Source organism: Trichomycterus rosablanca, chromosome 7 (genome assembly GCF_030014385.1).
Source record: "Trichomycterus rosablanca isolate fTriRos1 chromosome 7, fTriRos1.hap1, whole genome shotgun sequence".
Taxonomy (NCBI): Eukaryota; Metazoa; Chordata; class Actinopteri; order Siluriformes; family Trichomycteridae; genus Trichomycterus; species Trichomycterus rosablanca.
In genome coordinates this window covers 25481309-25497795 of record NC_085994.1, presented here as the reverse complement: position 1 = coordinate 25497795, position 16487 = coordinate 25481309, and the positions used below count along the sequence as shown (strand labels likewise).

At 39.6% G+C, this 16487-nt stretch overlaps 1 protein-coding gene across 2 annotated transcripts in view; it reads left to right on the top strand.

Moving 5' to 3' along the window:
* Positions 1-16487, top strand: part of mib2 (MIB E3 ubiquitin protein ligase 2) — a 171960-nt gene that overhangs the window by 141429 nt on the left and 14044 nt on the right. For both annotated transcript variants that reach the window (XM_062999171.1, XM_062999170.1), the window contains exons 13-14: positions 1593-1747; positions 11150-11276. In XM_062999171.1, coding sequence (XP_062855241.1) covers positions 1593-1747; positions 11150-11276 — 282 coding nt within the window. The remainder of the gene's footprint in view (positions 1-1592; positions 1748-11149; positions 11277-16487) is intronic.

Below are 16487 nucleotides of genomic sequence, written 5' to 3'. Positions count from 1 at the left end.
GTAATACGTCATCAAAGTGTGCATATGAGACTAAACTGCATTTGTGTGGAATAACCGTCAGATTCACTTTGAAAGCTCCTCATGTATCTGTGTTCATCTGGATTTTCCTCACAGTTTCACTTTTAAACTTGTGTTACAGCTCAGGGTTCTGAGAAATTGTAAGAATCGGCTTTATATTTCAGTGTTTTATATTATATTTGTGTTATTTTTAGTGTATACGTGTCAAAAACAACCCCATTATTTTACATAAGCTTAAAATATATGCAGTTCTACGGGACCATGGAACGCATTAACAGGTTTCTCATACATCTTTATGGGAAAAGATACCTTGAAACTCAACGCCTTTTTAACTCAGCGCCAGTCCCAGAACCAATTGACATTGAGTTTCAGGGTACCACTGTAGTATTAGGAACAGTAAAAAGTTAAGCAGAATCTTGTCCAGTGGCAAAATTTCACTTGAGAGTTGTTTGAATACACATCTAATTGAAACCTTCTGGTTTGGCAGAGATAAAGCACCTATTGCCTGCTAGCCAGTGGTATTTAATTTCCAGTGACCAGAAGCTGTAATAAGCTGTTTTTACCAAAATCCAGAAATACTATTGTCCATTTGGCAGCATCCCAATGAAGAGATGTTTATTTGGGCTCTTCAAAGTAATGGATTGGTGTACAAATGTCTTTTTTCAATTATCTCTTCTGGATTGTTACATAGTGTTGTTTGATATTTAGGGTTAATAATAAGTAAGATTGTACAGATCTGGACTCTAGTCAGGCCAGTCAAGAACATGCACCTTGCGCCTATGAAGCCACACTGTGGTAGTACATGTAGAATTAGGCCTGATATTGTCTTGCTGAAATAACCACAGATTTCTGGAAAAAGACAGCACGTCTGTCAAAGATCTCAATATACACCTCCACGTCAATGGTACCTTCACATATATGCAAGTCACCAATGGCATTGGCACTGATATACCCACATACCATGACAGATTTGCCTTAATTTATCATAGTGGCATGGCAGTTTCTCATGTCATTGCATAAATGCACTAGATAGACTGAGCTTATTTTGGATTTCGCATATCTTTTCACAGTATTAAGTACAGTAGATGGTAAATGACCTAAATTGTTTTTTTTAATTGACAATTCTGCCACAAATTTTGGCACAAATACTGAGCCTTTGGTGGATTTATATTAAAACTGGATACCCTCACCCATTACTAATTCTCACCTACTTATTGTGGAATAATTTAAAATGTTGAAACTTGAATGTCAACACAATTTCATTTTTGTACTTTTGTTAGTTGAATAAAAGCTCCAGAGAATTAAACAGATCTTAAAATTTTTTATATTGCAGTTTACAAAATGTTCACTGTCTTTCCAGAAATGGGGCTTGTATTGTGATCTAAAGTAATTTGTTATAAGAGATGCAGTAACACTGGAAAGAGTCAATTAAATTTTTACAACAGTTATGTTTAGTTAATATTGGTCTTAAGATTTGCTTGTGACTGGCCCCAAGCTCTTGTCATTCGGTTAACTTTGTTATTCAATTTTAGGAATGCAAACTTCAGTTTGTGACCTTTCTTTTTTACCCCCAGGATTCATACGGGGACACACCGCTGCATGACGCAATTGCTAAGGACTTGAGGAGTATCATTGAGATCCTGACCGTGGTGCCCAACATTGACTTTACACAGCAGAACAACCGTGGCTTCAACCTTCTACACCATGCTGCTCTTAAAGGCAACAAACTGTAAGTGCTTACACTAAAGCTAATGGTAATGTTGAATCCATTTTGGCCTAAAAAGGCTTGGAGCTTGGATACTTGGTTGTTTCATTTACAGAGTATCTGGATTGACTTCTGTATAGATTTTACCCACATGCATACAACCTATAGTCAGATCTGTTTAGACACCATTTTGAGTACATTCAAACATATTTGAAAACAATACTCAATCCCTGGTGTGGTTTATGGTGCTGATCCATGATCTGCTTTACACTGAAAATCTGGGGTTTGTTTCAAGCTAGTTCTACTTGGAAGCACTTGGTGTGTGAATGTAACTATAAAATTCTGTATTTACTTTAACATTTAGCCTTTATTATTTGATCCTTGTCCAAAAAGCCAATTTTCATAAAAATGATTTCTTGATGTATATGGTGCTTAAATTAAAAACGTTTTATCAACTTTTTATCCTGGTCAGGGTTGTGGGGTGTCTGGCTTTCGGTCAGATTGTGAGGGCATCTTCTGTGCATGGCTCTCTTCAGGTCACCTCTTTTGTGCCAAAATTTTAAAGGTTTGTGCTAAAATGGATTAATATGTGGAATTGTTCATAATTCCCTCCACCTTGACAGCTGAAGAAAAACAGCCCCAAAGCATAATGCTGCCACCACCATGCTTTACTGTGGGTATTTACTGTGGCTCTTTTGGTGATGTGCAGTGTTTTTTGTGCCAAACATTTTTTTGTGCCAATACACAAAAGTTAAACCCTGGTCTTATCAGACAACAACACATTTTTGCACATGCTTTTGATAGACTTAATGTAGGTTTTTGTAAAGATGTTTTTGACTTGGATGCGTTTCTTAGTAAAAAATGGATTCTATCTTGCCACCCTACCCTACAGTCCAGACAAATGAAGAATACAGGAGATTGTTGTCACATGTAGTACACAATCAGAACTTGCATGAAAATCCTGTAGCTCCTTTAATGTTGCTTTAGGCCTCTTGGATGCATTTCAGACCAGTTATCTCATTTTCATCAAATTTCGGAGGGATGTCTAGTTTTTAATACTGTCACTGTTGTACCATATTTTATTCAATTGTTAATGACTGTCTTCACTATGTTTCATAAATTTTTTAAACCCTTTTCCCAAAGACCTTAACAATTAGATCCATTTAATGCTTTAAAGATCCTTGCAGACCATGTCTTTGGGAAGCACAAAACGCTTCTCGCATGAATGCACTAAAGAAAGCAACAGTGCATTAAAACTGTAACAACAGCACAAATGCTCGCAGGTAATCTACACGCTCTGCCATTATGTTACTACGCTTTACTTTCGTTGCGCAACACCCACCATTGATGACGCATACTTGGTTCCCAAAAACTGGTGGAAATGCGGGTCTGGTCTTTCTTTATTGCCGGCTGCCAATGTGTTTGTGTCTTTCATTTCTTTATTTCTCTTTGTTAACATTGTTTTGTTCACTGTTTTACTTGTCTGTTTATTTGTGGCTTTTTAGCCAGAGCATTGTTCTACCTTGTTGAAGCATTCTGCAAGTTCATTTTTACATTTTTATATTCTGCAAGTTCATTTTTACATTCTGTAAGTTCATTTTTACATTTTTACATTCTGCAAGTTCATTTTTACATTTTTACATTCTGCAAGTTTAGGTTCATTTTCAGTTCTTGCAAATATGGGGCTACACCTGGCGCTTCAGTGATGAGGTGTGACCTGCCCTGTTACACCTTACAATTAATTACTGGTTGTTAATGTAGCAATCAAACAAGAATACATTTTTTGTTACTATGTGTGCCTTCTTTTTTAGATGATTTACACACTCACACAACAGCTTGAAACACGGCAAGTTCAGATGTAGCTGTTCCTGTATTTTCAGATTTTTTTACATTTTGCTTACACCGCTTGGGTTCTGCTGATGATTGAGTGGTTGCTGTGTGGTTTTAGAGCTGTTATAAACTGATTTATTTCAAGCTTGTATTCTTTTACAAACTATACACATGTACATACACATTAATTTCCATAACCACACAAGCATATTGTAAACTTAAATAAAAAAACAACTTTTTAGATGAGTTGTGTAAGATGAGTTAAAATATTTTTGAATCCACCTCTTAATGTCTAATCATGGATATAAATTTAAAGTTTATGGTAATATACACTGATCAGCTATAACATTAAAACCATCACCTTGTTTCTACACTCACTGTCCATTTCACCAGCTCCACTTACCATATAGAAGCACTTTGTAGTTCTAATTACTGACTGTAGTCCATCTGTTTCTCTTCATGTTTTGTTAGCCCCCTGTTCATCAATGGTCAGGACTCTTCCAGAACCACTGCAGAGTAGGTATTACTTAAGTGGTGGTTCATTCTGACACTGACATGGTGGTGGTGTGCTGTGCTCCTGGAGTTTTTAAACACCTCACTGTCACTGCTGCACTGTCACTGCTGGACCCTAGTCCACCAACCAAAAATATATCCAGCCAACAGCGCCCCGTGGGCAGCGTCCTGTGACCACTGATGAAGGTCTAGAAGATGACCAACTCAAACAGCAGCAACAGATGAGCGATCGTCTCTGACTTTACATCTACAATGTGGACCAACTAGATTCACAGAGTGGACAGTGAGTGGACATGGTATTTAGAAACTCCAGCAGCGCTGCTGTGTCTGATCCACTCATACCAGCACAACACACACTAACCCGCCACCACCATGTCATTGTCACTGCAGTGCTGAGAATGATCCACCACCTAAATAATACCTGCTCTGTGTTGGTCCTGTGGGGGTCCTGACCATTGAAGAACAGCGTGAAGGCAGGCTTAAAAAAGTATGCAGAGAAACAGATGGACTACAGTCAGTAACTGTAGAACTACAAAGTGCTTCTATATGGTAAGTGGAACTGATAAAATCGACAGTGAGTGTAGAAACAAGGAGGTGGTTTTAATGTTAAGGCTGATCAGTGTATATCAGATAAGGGTGACTAATGTCAGAATTACAACAACCAGTTTGAAAACCATTAAAGAATAGGTTGACTCCAACTAAAAAGAAATGACTTCAAACAGTGTCACATGTTGAAAGGCCAGATGTCTCTAGTCTTGATTTAGTCATTTTGGCCTTGTTTTCTCAGGAAGTTCACGTGTGTTCCTGTCAGCTTTTTCCATGAAAATTTGGGGTAGGGAACTTAGTGGGGCACATGCTACCAATTAGGAATTTGTCTTGCCACTCTACTTCACCACATGCTCTTATTCAGTCTCTACTAGATCACCAAACAAGCACACACATACTTAATCTTACATTTTGCCCAGTTCTGCAGACATTTTGACCCAGATTATTTTACCACATTGGCACAGTTAACTTAAGTTCTATGAAGAGGAATTGCCACTGGTTTTTGGATTTCTCTTACTACTCTCTTGGATTGTCTCTTACTTTTCTCTTGGATTGTCTCTTACTTTTCTCTTGGATTGTCTCTTACTTTTTTTTTCTCTAACCACCTAGTTCCCCACCCCCTTACATCTGTAAATAAAAAACAGCTATTCTGTATTCTTACACCCACCTAGCCACTTGTAAAATTCAGGATCAGTACACTTTTTTTACACTTAGTAAAAACACAATTACACTTGTAATTAGGACATGCACTATATGACCAAAATTATGTGGACACCTGACTACAAGATTGTTGGACTTCATATTCCAAAACCAAAGATATTAACATGGAGTTGGTCTTTCTTGCTGCTATAACAGCTTTCACTCATTTGGGAAGGCTTTTCTTAATAGTTGCAGCCGAAAAGACATATCTTTGACATGGAAACAAGGATGAGCAACTCAACTTTGCTTGAAAAATATAGAACTGGGGTGCAGAAAAATGGCAGCAGGTGCTCTGGAGCAATGAGTCAAAACTTTAAATATTAGGCTGTAACAGAAATAAGTTTGTTTGCTAAAGGGCTGGAGAGCTGGAGTGTTTGCAGGCAACAGTGAAGCATAGTGGAGGTTTCTTGGAAGTTTGGGGCTGCATTTCAGCAAGTAGAGTTGGCAATTTAGTCAGAATTATTGTCTGAGATATACAGGCAAATACTTATCCATCCTGCAATACCATTAAGGAGGTGTCTAATTGGCTCCAGATTTATTCTGTAGCAGAACAACGACCCCAAAAATACAGCCAAATTCTTTAAGAACTATCTTCAGCATAAAGAAAAAGAAGGAGTCTGGGAGGTGATGAAATGGCCCCTACAGAGCCCTGATCTCAATATTGTTGAGTCTGTCTTGTATTACATGGAGTGACAGAAAGGTTTGAGTAAGCCTACATCCACAGAAGATCTGTGTTTAGTTATCCAAGGTGTTTGGAACAACTTCCCTGCCGAGTTCCTTCAAAAACTGTGTGCAAGTGTAAGTACAAGAATTGATGCTGTTTTGAAGGCAAAGGGTGGTCCCACGTGAGTTCGAATTTTAGCTCTGCTACCGGCAGACTGGCTAACAATGATTGGTTTGTTATTGGATGGATTCCTGATGATTGGATTCCTCATAACTGATGCAATAACTTGATGGCGCCTGCATCAGAGACGAGGGATAATGGTGATCAGTGCTTGACTCTCCATGTTCAAGACTGGTTTCCAATGTCCCAATCTGCTCAAAGAGAACCGGGCCCCCACCCCTTCCTGACACGTGTCCAATCTGTGATTGCTTTTCATCACCTGCCAGTCTCGGGTTCACATTTACAGTCGTATTGCCCACCCCCATACCTAACCAGTCCTGGAGTGGAAAAAAGATTCTGTCCAACCTTCCCTCTCTCAAACAAGACCACTGCACCAGCCAAGCGTTCTAGACACAACTTTCTTCCTGGATAAGTCACACTGCATGTGCAGTATGTACAAAGTGAATCTGTTTGCACATACAAACATCATTCAGTATTTTGTAAGTACAATGCAAATGGAAACAGGATGTTGTGTTCAGTGGCTAGGACAACGTTTGAACTGAGAGAGAGAGCCCCAATTTTATGAAAATTTGATGTGATGCTGTAAAATGAGTGAATGGCTCTGGTAGATGAATGTACAAACTGTATAATGTGTGTAACTGATGACATTCCTTGAGAGCTTCTACAATTTGTTCAGTGGACATTTCTTGAGAACGTCTACATTTCATTCAGTGTACATATTTTAGTGCACATTTAAAATGTATTACCTCTGGCTTCTGCTAAGCAAATGCGTTTAATCAAAACTAACTTGGTATTGTTTGGTTATTGTACAGTAGACTATATATTTTTTGGCCACAAGCATTGCCTGATCAGTGCCTTATAAGCATTAGCAGCAGCAGCTTCCTATACATCCCCAAGAGACAAACCTGAGCAACATCAGCGACTTCTCACTCCTAAGCATAAATGCAGGGTAAGGTAGAATTGCCCCAATTTGCATATTCCTTAGGAAAAAATAGCTAAATAAATTGCTCATTTAAAATATAAAATGCTGTTAATTATTCGGCTAGCACATTTTGTGGGTGTGCTCACATTTGGGTGTGTTTTAACATACATAAGCTGTTAATCAGGGTTTTTGTATAGAGTAGGATATACAGACACACACACACATGCACACACACAGAGCCCATCCCAATCCACTTCTCTGACTGTGTCCCTGGTTCTTGTACTTGGAGCACCCTGTAGTGACAGCCTTTTCCTTGTATGGAGATAATGATACTAAGTTCTCAGAAAGAGAAAAGGGAAGGAGGGGTTGAGAGAAAATACAAACTCTCTCAAGCCAGAAGAACCATAAAACAAATGCTAGATTTGTTCTGGCAACTGTCATGTGTGGTACTGTGGGTTAAACTTTCTGCCCTGCCCATCATTTGCTCTGCAGCCACCAGAGAGAAATGTATTTACACAAATACCAAGCTCTGGTTTTAAGGAATGCAGAGTTGTTTCTTTTTACACATATTATTGCATTATTTTAAATTATTTCTTTAGTTAGTGTTTTTAGGCCTAGTCTTGCTCTGTGTCTGTATTGTAAGTGTTTTGTTTATATTTCTTGCACAACCATAGAAAACATTTGTTCTCTGAACTAGTTTAGTGGTTCAGTGTATTGATGGAAAAATATTCATGTTGTTTGTTTATTTTTAGAAAGGAAATGGAAAAAGAGGGAGTCCCCTATCTGACATTTCTCAAATGACATTTTCATATGGGAAAATTTAAAGATGGAGCTTGAAACAAAGGGGTTGTGAGAATCTGGTCAGAGGCCAGCTGAGTTATGAGCAGCACTGACTGCAAATAAAATGCTCATAGTTAGCTTGCAAGCAAAAGCTGTCAGTCAACTATTAGGGGTGAATAATACATTTATAATTAACACACATGCAAACACATTATTGATATGAAGTAGTTAATAGTATTACAAGTAAAGTACAAGTACAGTAGACCCTTGAGTCCTTGAGCTTCGAACGGTTTACCATACGAACATTTTGGGTTACCACCGATCTTTTTCAACTTAACGTACGAACAAATTTTGGATTACTAACCAAACTTTGCGAAACACGTGACGTCACAAACAAGTTGACTCAGAGCGTCTCTCTCTCTCTCTCTCTCTCTCTCTCTCTCTCTCTCTCTCTCTCTATATATATATATATATATATATATATATATATATATATATATATATATATATATATATATACAGGGGTTGGACAAAATAACTGAAACACCTGGTTTTAGACCACAATAATTTATTAGTATGGTGTAGGGCCTCCTTTTGCGGCCAATACAGCGTCAATTCGTCTTGGAAATGACATATACAAGTCCTGCACAGTGGTCAGAGGGATTTTAAGCCATTCTTCTTGCAGGATAGTGGCCAGGTCACTACGTGATGCTGGTGGAGGAAAACGTTTCCTGACTCGCTTCTCCAAAACACCCCAAAGTGGCTCAATAATATTTAGATCTGGTGACTGTGCAGGCCATGGGAGATGTTCAACTTCACTTTCATGTTCATCAAACCAATCTTTCACCAGTCTTGCTGTGTGTATTGGTGCATTGTCATCCTGATACACGGCACCGCCATTGGATGCACATGGTCCTCCAGAATGGTTCGGTAGTCCTTGGCAGTGCCCATCTAGCACAAGTATTGGGCCAAGGGAATGCCATGATATGGCAGCCCAAACCATCACTGATCCACCCCCATGCTTCACTCTGGGCATGCAACAGTCTGGGTGGTACGCTTCTTTGGGGCTTCTCCACACCGTAACTCTCCCGGATGTGGGGAAAACAGTAAAGGTGGACTCATCAGAGAACAATACATGTTTCACATTGTCCACAGCCCAAGATTTGCGCTCCTTGCACCATTGAAACCGACGTTTGGCATTGGCACGAGTGACCAAAGGTTTGGCTATAGCAGCCCGGCCGTGTATATTGACCCTGTGGAGCTCCCGACGGACAGTTCTGGTGGAAACAGGAGAGTTGAGGTGCACATTTAATTCTGCCGTGATTTGGGCAGCCGTGGTTTTATGTTTTTTGGATACAATCCGGGTTAGCACCCGAACATCCCTTTCAGACAGCTTCCTCTTGCGTCCACAGTTAATCCTGTTGGATGTGGTTTGTCCTTCTTGGTGGTATGCTGACATTACCCTGGATACCGTGGCTCTTGATACATCACAAAGACTTGCTGTCTTGGTCACAGATGCGCCAGCAAGACGTGCACCAACAATTTGTCCTCTTTTGAACTCTGGTATGTCACCCATAATGTTGTGTGCATTGCAATATTTTGAGCAAAACTGTGCTCTTACCCTGCTAATTGAACCTTCACACTCAGTAATTTTTGTTGTATAATTACTCCTGCCAGTAGCTGTCACTGTAATTACAGTAATGTATATTCTATCATTTAAGATTTAAGGGCAAATATACTTGTATTTATAACAAAAAAGACCTTTTAAGACATAAGAAAGGTTAGGTAAGGGGGTGGTTTGGGGGGAGGTCTGGCATGGATTAATTCTACTTACATTATTTCTTATAGATAGCTTTAACTAACGAACATTTTGACTTAAGAACAGCCCTTCGGAACCAATTAAATTCGTAAGTCAAGGGTCTACTGTAAAGGGCTTGGAACTCGCACTGAGCCCAGTCTTGGAATCGAACCCCCAAAACTTTAATGAACACAATGAAACACACCTTTTGAAGCCATATAATAAATGCAGTTGTGTCTCATGTCTAAGAAAAAAGCCAACCCCTGGACAGCACATCAAGATTTAAACCCCCATGTCCGTCACACTGCAGGCGCAGAGCCACAACCAAACTGCTTTGCAAGCAATTGCATAATAAAATGTAATCAAATAAATTTGAACACCAAAATTAAAATTAGACAAGATATGCAGCTGGTAGTGTGGCTGCTGCAGGGGACAGGGTTTGATCATCACTTCTAGGCAATGAAGTGTGTGTGTGGGCATGTGTGTATGTGTTTATGTGTGTGGTTTAAAGGGACAGGGTATGTAGGAGACACAAGATTGGTGACAAAACGACAGGCGATTAGAGTCTTATGACTGTGTGATGCTTACCAGAGGCAATTTGTCCATGGACACACACACACTTATATACACACACAGCTCTTATCTGGTCAGCTAAGGCGCCCATTTTTTATCTCCCACTCTTATTTTACCAGTAAATAAAATCACAGTGCATGTTTTCATGAGAGTGTATTTTTGAAGTTACATAATGATGTACTTTAATTGTAAAGCAAATGTACCTTTTTATTGTTAAACGCAGTGCTGAGTTAAATTTGGCATGGCTTTTTAAAAAATCGAAACATTGTCATATGCTTTGATGGAAAAAGTATTTGTGTGGGTGATCTGTGTTATGCAAGTTACCACAGTTGTGGTATGTGTCAGTGGATTGATTAGAATAAAACATAAATCTGATCCAATACTAGTTTAAAAAATTTAAATCATTGCTGGCTGGCACTGGATTAGGATGATGGAGGAAGAAATAATTGCAAAAAGGTGATTTAATAATAATTGTGACAGGCCTTGCCCCCACTAGGTTCAAATATATAAAAGAAAGCTTGAAATATAAGTTTCTTGCTATATGTAGGGCTGCGACTAACGACTATTTTTCGATTGATTCATCTATAGACTATTTTATCGATTAGTCGATTAATCTAAATCTAAATGTAAACAGGGTTTATGCCATATTATAAAATTCTCAAGTGCTCATATTAAACAAAGTGCAACATGTGTTTATGGCATTCCGTACACAAAGCGAAGTGCTTAAACTTATAGCAGAAATAAAATAGTTAGAGGTAGGCACATCCAACATTGGATTGTGCAACATACTGTCTTACCATGGATACTTCCTATTATCTGAAAACAAGTGTTACCTGCATTGACACAATGTAAACTGTGTTTATTGATCACATTGTGCATTGTATCACTTGTGTATCTGTTTGCATGTAACTGTCTCTTCAGTGCAAGCGAGATGATCCTGGCTTGTGCCCGGCAGCTGGTTGATGTAAAAAAAGAGGATGGCTTCTCTGCTCTTCACCTGACCGCCCTAAACAATCACCATGCTGTTGCTGAGATCCTTATCAAAGAGGTAATACCAGTATAGAACAAACACATCATGGACTATGTTTACACAGCATGTAAAAGTCTCCATAGTCTCCCTAGACCTTATAAGTAACACAGATTTTTAACACTTTTTAATTAAAGTCAGAATAGACTTTAATTGACACAAGTAGAAAGAAGAGATTTCCAATACTTTCACACTTTCTATAAAAAGTTGGGGCAGAGGCAAAATAAGAGTGCAAAGTTTATAGAATATCTAAGTTACAGTGTTCCACATTAAGCAGGTGAATTGGTAATGAAATCATGATTGGGAGGATCCACCAATCCACCAAGGATTCACCAAGGAGGATCCACCAATAAATCAATCTTTACAAGCAGTGATGGGTTGAAGCTCACCACTTTGTACCAAACTTCAGGAGCATTCCTTAGTATATGATTGCAAATACTTTTACCATCTACTATTTATAATATTGTGAAAAGATTCAGGGAATCTGCAGTGATCTCAGTCTGTGTAGGGCACAGACAGAAACCACTGTTGAATTTGTGTGACTTCAAATTCTCTGTGCCAAAGGTGGAAAGGACTGTCTAGACTCAGTGAAATGTGCAAAAGCCAACATCTGTCATGGTATGGTGGTGCATCACTGCCCATTGCTAGGGTGACTTACATATGTGTGAAAGTACCATTAATGAGGAGGCACATATTGGAATTTTAGAAGTGATACAGTGTATCACAAAAGTGAGTACACCCCTCACATTTCTGCAGATATTTAAGTATATCTTTTCATGGGACAACACTGACAAAATGACACTTTGACACAATGAAAAGTAGTCTGTGTGCAGCTTATATAACAGTGTAAATTTATTCTTCCCTCAAAATAACTCAATATACAGCCATTAATGTCTAAACCACCGGCAACAAAAGTGAGTACACCCCTAAGAGACTACACCCCTAAATGTCCAAATTGAGCACTGCTTGTCATTTTCCCTCCAAAATGTCATGTGATTTGTTAGTGTTACTAGGTCTCAGGTGTGCATAGGGAGCAGGTGTGTTCAATTTAGTAGTACAGCTCTCACACTCTCTCATACTGGTCACTGAAAGTTCCAACATGGCACCTCATGGCAAAGAACTCTCTGAGGATCTTAAAAGACGAATTGTTGCGCTACATGAAGATGGCCAAGGCTACAAGAAGATTGCCAACACCCTGAAACTGAGCTGCAGCACAGTGGCCAAGATCATCCAGCGTTTTAAAAGAGCAGGGTCCACTCAGAACAGACCTCGCGTTGGTCGTCCAAAGAAGCTGAGTGCACGTGCTCAGCGTCACATCCAACTGCTGTCTTTGAAAGCTAGGCGCAGGAGTGCTGTCAGCATTGCTGCAGAGATTGAAAAGGTGGGGGGTCAGCCTGTCAGTGCTCAGACCATACGCCGCACACTACATCGAATTGGTCTGCATGGCTGTCACCCCAGAAGGAAGCCTCTTCTGAAGTCTCTACACAAGAAAGCCCGCAAACAGTTTGCTGAAGACATGTCAACAAAGGACATGGATTACTGGAACCATGTCCTATGGTCTGATGAGACCAAGATTAATTTGTTTGGTTCAGATGGTCTCAAGCATGTGTGGCGGCAATCAGGTGAGGAGTACAAAGATAAGTGTGTCATGCCTACAGTCAAGCATGGTGGTGGGAATGCCATGGTCTGGGGCTGCATGAGTGCAGCAGGTGTTGGGGAGTTACATTTCATTGAGGGACACATGAACTCCAATATGTACTGTGAAATACTGAGCAGAGCATGATCCCCTCCCTCCGGAAACTGGGTCGCAGGGCAGTGTTCCAGCATGATAATGACCCCAAACACACCTCTAAGACGACCACTGCTTTATTGAAGAGGCTGAGGGTAAAGGTGATGGACTGGCCAAGCATGTCTCCAGACCTAAACCCAATAGAACATCTTTGGGGCATCCTCAAGCGGAAGGTGGAGGAGTGCAAAGTCTCGAATATCCGCCAGCTCCGTGATGTCGTCATGGAGGAGTGGAAAAGCATTCCAGTGGCAACCTGTGAAGCTCTGGTAAACTCCATGCCCAGGAGAGTTAAGGCAGTTCTGGGAAATAATGGTGGCCACACAAAATATTGACACTTCAGGAACTTTCACTAAGGGGTGTACTCACTTTTGTTGCCGGTGGTTTAGACATTAATGGCTGTATATTGAGTTATTTTGAGGGAAGAATAAATTTACACTGTTATATAAGCTGCACACAGACTACTTTTCATTGTGTCAAAGTGTCATTTTGTCAGTGTTGTCCCATGAAAAGATATACTTAAATATCTGCAGAAATGTGAGGGGTGTACTCACTTTTGTGATACACTGTACATGCTGCCATTAACGTGATGTCTTTTCCTGGGAAGTCCATGATCAGTCAGCAAGACAATGCCAGGCCTCATTCTATATGCACTACAACAGCATGGCTTGTAGACACATAAAGTGAGAGCCAAAACTTTAATAAAATATTTTGGTTTATAATACTTACAGTTAGCGCCCAGGTGGCGCATCAGGATATTCCACCAGCTCCTCGGTTCGAAAATCGGTGTTGCCACCGGTCAGCTGGGCGCCATCTAACGTGCATAATTGGCAGTGCCTGCAGCAGACACTGTTTTGCTAGGGCGGGAAGAGTGAAAAAGGGTTCCGCTAAGGGCTGCACGCGGGTCAGAGGAGGCGTGAGCAGCAGTATACCCACCTCGACTGCAATCAGTGATCCCTCTGCAGTGGAAGACAAATTAACATTGCTAAATTGGGAGAAAATGGGAGAAAATGCGAAAATAAAATAGAATATAAACTGATCAGCCATAACATTAAAACCACCTTCTTGTTTCTACACTCACTGTCCATTTTATCAGCTCCACTTACCAATAGTCAGGACCCCCACAGGACCACTACAGAGTAGGTATTATTTAGGTGGTGGATCATTCTCAGCACTGCAGTAACACTGACATGGTGGTGGTGTGTTAGTGTGTGTCGTGCTGGTATAAGTGGACAAGACTCAGCACCACTGATGGAGTTTTTAAACACCTCACTTTCACAGCTGTACTGAGAATAGTCCACCAACTAAAAATATCCAGCCAACAGTGCCCCGTAGGCAGCATCCTGTGATGCCACTGATGAAGGTCTACCAACTCAAACAGCAGCAGTAGATGAGTGATCGTCTCTGACTTTACATCTACAAGGTGGACCAACTAGCTAGGAGTGTCTAATAGAGTGGACAGTGAGTGGACATGGTATTTAAAAACTCCAGCAACGCTGCTGTGTCTGATCCACTCATACCAGCACAACACACACTAACACACCAACACCATGTCATTGTCACTGCAGTGCTGAGAATGATCCACCACCTAAATAATACCTGCTCTGTGGTGGTCCTGACCATTGAAGAACAGGGTGAAAGCAAGTTAAAAAAGTATGTAGAGAAACAGATGGACTACAGTCAGTAATTACATATAGGAGAACTACAAAGTGCTTCTATATGGTAAGTGGAGCTGATAAAATCGACAGTGAGTGTAGAAACAAGGAGGTGGTTTTAATGTTATGGTTAATCAGTATCAGTGTTATATATATATATATATATATATATATATATATATATATATATTAGGGCTGTCAAACGATTAAAATTTTTAATCGCGATTAATCTCAGAATTTCATATAGTTAATCGCGATTAATCGCATTAAAAAAAATCTGTGTAAATGTTATAGAAAACAAGGATTTTTAAGTGAAATGTTACAATTAAAATGGTGAACACATTTTATGCTAAATGTACTGATGTTAAAAACTGCTGGGACAAGAGAAAACTGTAAGGGAGTTTATTCACTCACATACTAGGTAGTAATACTATCCAATGGTTTGATGGACGTTTCTACACGAAGTGAGTGTGTTTTGACCCTTTGGGGCTTCCATAGTTCATGGACAACGTGCTTGACTCAGCTGTCCGGTATTCTTTACCGTAACAGAATAAGTTAATAAAGTGTTCTGCTCCCGACAACTTGTGAATATAGCGTGTATTTATTTCTTTATTATGCAAGTGCAGATGCTACGACGCTCTTTTACATTTTGTTAACAAACCGCAAATGAAAAACGGTGACATGTCCGACATTAAAACGTTTGTTCTACCAGTCAAGTCTCAACATGAACTAGAAATTGCGTTAATGGCACTATTTATCTTAATCGCGTTAAATTGAGATTGCGTTAATGCGTTATTATCGCGTTAACTTCGACAGCCCTAATATATATATATATATATATATATATATACATATATACTGTATATACAGTGTATCACAAAAGTGAGTACACCCCTCACATTTCTGCAAATATTTCATTATATCTTTTCATGGGACAACACTATAGACATGAAACTTGGATATAACTTAGAGTAGTCAGTGTACAGCTTGTATAGCAGTGTAGATTTACTGTCTTCTGAAAATAACTCAACACACAGCTATTAATGTCTAAATAGCTGGCAACATAAGTGAGTACACCCCACAGTGAACATGTCCAAATTGTGCCCAAATGTGTCGTTGTCCCTCCCTGGTGTCATGTGTCAAGGTCCCAGGTGTAAATGGGGAGCAGGGCTGTTAAATTTGGTGTTTTGGGTACAATTCTCTCATACTGGCCACTGGATATTCAACATGGCACCTCATGGCAAAGAACTCTCTGAGGATGTGAGAAATAGAATTGTTGCTCTCCACAAAGATGGCCTAGGCTATAAGAAGATTGCTAACACCCTGAAACTGAGCTACAGCATGGTGGCCAAGGTCATACAGCGGTTTTCCAGGACAGGTTCCACTCGGAACAGGCTTCGCCAGGGTCGACCAAAGAAGTTGAGTCCAAAATATTGACACTTTGGGCACAATTTGGACATGTTCACTGTGGGGTGTACTCACTTATGTTGCCAGCTATTTAGACATTAATAGCTGTGTGTTGAGTTATTTTCAGAAGACAGTAAATCTACACTGCTATACAAGTTGTACACTGACTACTCTAAGTTATATCCAAGTTTTATTTCTATAGTGTTGTCCCATGAAAAGATATAATAAAATATTTGCAGAAATGTGAGGGGTGTACTCACTTTTGTGATATATATATATACAGTGAGGGGAATAAGTATTTGATCCCCTGCTGATTTTGTAAGTTTACCCCCTTACAAAGACTTGAACAGTCTATAATATATATATATATATATATATACATAC